Source organism: Tupaia chinensis, unplaced genomic scaffold, assembly GCF_000334495.1.
Source record: "Tupaia chinensis unplaced genomic scaffold, TupChi_1.0 Scaffold000561_1, whole genome shotgun sequence".
Taxonomy (NCBI): Eukaryota; Metazoa; Chordata; class Mammalia; order Scandentia; family Tupaiidae; genus Tupaia; species Tupaia belangeri.
In genome coordinates, this window is record NW_006160074.1 from 3677157 (window position 1) to 3679867 (window position 2711).

General features: G+C 61.6%; 1 protein-coding gene across 3 annotated transcripts in view; it reads right to left on the reverse strand.

Annotated features, from left to right (window-relative positions):
- Positions 1–425: 425 nt before the first annotated feature.
- PACSIN3 (protein kinase C and casein kinase substrate in neurons 3) overlaps positions 426–2711 on the reverse strand; it is a 7697-nt gene continuing 5411 nt past the window's right edge. For 2 of the 3 annotated variants that reach the window (XM_006157806.3, XM_027775417.1), the window contains 5 exons: positions 2329–2504; positions 2072–2192; positions 1785–1921; positions 1277–1398; positions 426–924 (listed from right to left, as the gene is read on the reverse strand). In XM_006157806.3, coding sequence (XP_006157868.1) covers positions 809–924; positions 1277–1398; positions 1785–1921; positions 2072–2192; positions 2329–2504 — 672 coding nt within the window. In that variant the 3' untranslated portion in view covers positions 426–808. The remainder of the gene's footprint in view (positions 925–1276; positions 1399–1784; positions 1922–2071; positions 2193–2328; positions 2505–2711) is intronic. The other variant, XM_027775418.1, reaches the window with a different exon arrangement.

Here is a 2711-nt window from a genome sequence, read left to right on the forward strand (position 1 = left end):
GTCCCGGGCTGGCCCAAACCTCCTCGCCGGCGCTGCAGATACTGACGCTGCCCAGGAGGTGGAGCTGCCTCCCACGCGGCGCGGGCTGCGGGGCGGAGACGCCAGCCCTGGCGGATTACCGATCGATGAGTAAAGATTAACAACCCTCCGAGCATTCCTCATCCCACCGGCCCGAACGGGAACAGACTGGCCGGGTTCCCGCCCAGTGCACCACCCAGCACCCAGCCTCGAGCCGTGGCCGGCCCACACCGAGCCTGATAGCGAGTCCCTTCCACCCCGCTTAAGGTCCCAAAGTTCCAAAGCGGGTACCAGGCTGGCAAACTCCTACCCAACCCTAGGCATCGGTGTCTCTCTCCAGGTTCCCCCCAAAGGTCTGCAAGAGTGGAGTTTCAAAAAAATGCACACAAGCCTGATTTTTTTTTTTTTTTGGTCAAGTTTAATACACACTAGAACAAGTCACAAAAGAGGATGTTGCTAGCCCAGAACTAAACTCACCCCAAGCCCACCCCAGGAACTCCAAGAGGCCAGGAACTGGGCACAGTCCTGGGGAGACCCAAGTGCTCCTGGGGAGGCCCAGGCAACCCTGAACCCTTCTGTCACCTCCAGCCTCCCTTCTTACCATCAGTCTAGACTCAGCTGGCCTTTCCCTCCCAGTCCCTTCCTACACACAAGCCTGTCCCCTCCCTGATGGGACTTCCTTCCATCGTAGGACAGACAGGCAGCAGCGGCATGATGGTTCAGGTCCTGCTGTCCAGGAGAGCTGGGTTCTGCCCCAGGGTAAACCACTGCAGAAGGGCTGTCAGGGCACTCAGGCACCCACACACTCCACGTAATTGGCAGGGTACAGGCCGATGCGGCCACTCTGCAACTGGCCCTGGCACCAGCCCTGCTCGTCCTCCTCGCTCATCTTCAGCAGCTCCTCCCCTGGCGAAAGGGGGACTGGTCACTGCCAAGTGCCCGGTCCAGCCCTGTCCCTGCAGCTGGGTCAAGGACTGAGGGGGATGGGGCAGTAGGAAAGCCCAGCAAGAAGACACACAGCTAAGGCAGAGGGACACAGCTAAGAGACACAGCAAGGGGAAGAGACACAGCCAAGCCAGCAAGCTGCCCTCCCAGGCCCCAAGCCCCCAAACGTAGCAATCAGGACCCCAGAACAGCCTGAACAGCTAGAGAACTGACTCTTGAGAAGTGGGATCTATCTGTCCTTTCCCAGTCTTGCTCAGACAGGTGAGGCGAGGACCGAAGCCAAGAGAGGAACAGCAAAGGGATCCCACGGTACCTGCTCGGAAGCTCAGCTCATCCGCTTCCTGGCCGGCGTAGTCATAGAGTGCCCGCACCCGCACCCCAGCGGCAGCCTTCCGGGGACTCTCCTCATCTGACCACTCCTCCTCCTGTCCACTACTGGGGAGGGGAGGCAGAAGGGGTCAGCTCAGGACACAGGGAACATCGCAGCTTGCAGTCTTGCCCCGATCCAGGACAGAGGGCTCACCCCAAAGAGGAGCCCTAGGAGAGGCAGGTGGAGAGGAACAGAGATTCTAGCCCGTCTGCCACTCAGGATTGCACTCAGGTGAGCCTCCTGCCACACAGAGCTGACACGAGGCGTGCGTGAGAGTGAACGTGGGGAGCACCCAGCAAACCTGACCTATGGAAGTAGGTGTCACTGTGACTAAGTAGGCCCAGGGGCCTGCACTCATTTTCAGCCCCGTCCAGGATGAAGGGAATGATGCAGAGGCAGGCTGGGCAGTGGGAGAGAGCTGGCTCTGCCACCACCAGGCTCTGGCTCTCACCCTGGAGACGCTGGGGACTGGGATGGGGGCGCAGTGCCATCTCTTGTGGGCACGATGCTGGTCAGGGTAACCTCGTCAGGGCTCCGGCCACCTTTCTCCTTCCGGCTGATAGGCCTCTGCGTGTCCAAGGACCACTCCTGTAGGGACAGTGCCAAGGGTCAGGCTGAAGTGACAGCCAGGGCCTCCTTCACCTATTTCATCCCAAGCCCCGGCCTCCCTCCTGAGGCCCAGGCTGAGCCCAGTGGGAGCCACCACCACCTCCAGCCCCCTTGGCCTGGAACACATGCCTCAAACTGAGGCCAGTTCATGGCCATGCCCGGCCCGTGCGTGCTACGCCACCAGCGCAGATCTTCCTCGTCGCTGGCTGCCTCGATGCTCTGATGCAAGTCCCGGTGGAGCTCCTGGAACCTGGGGCCCGAGGCACACCCTCAGACTGGGGCATCCCGGGCCCCTGGACCCCAGGTCCCATTAGGCCTGGCCAGGCAGGGGCCGTGGAGGGGACCTAGCGTCAGCCAGATGGCCACGCCCACCCCACAGTCCGTACTTCTCACTGCTGGAGAGGTCGAGGTGTTGGTGGAAGGTGAGCAGCATATCCCTGAAGAAGACCAGCCGCTGCCGCTCGGCGGCCTGGCACGACTCGAAGGCCTGCTCCATGTCCTCCATGTAGCGCGGGGTGTAGCGGTGCAGCTCCACCAGCGTCTGCTCATACTGGGTTTTCATCTGAGCAGGAGAGGAGAGGGCTGGTGAGGACCAGACCTTCCCCCACTCAGGCCTCCACCCTATATAGGGGGCACTGCCATGGGCTAGACCCTGCACTGGCCACCAGCAGCAGTCACCAGAGACCGGCTCCTCCCTGAGCCCCCAGCAGCCTCCCAAGGAGGTGCCATTCAGGTCAGCAGCTCTAAGGGTCTGGAGGAGAATGAGTCA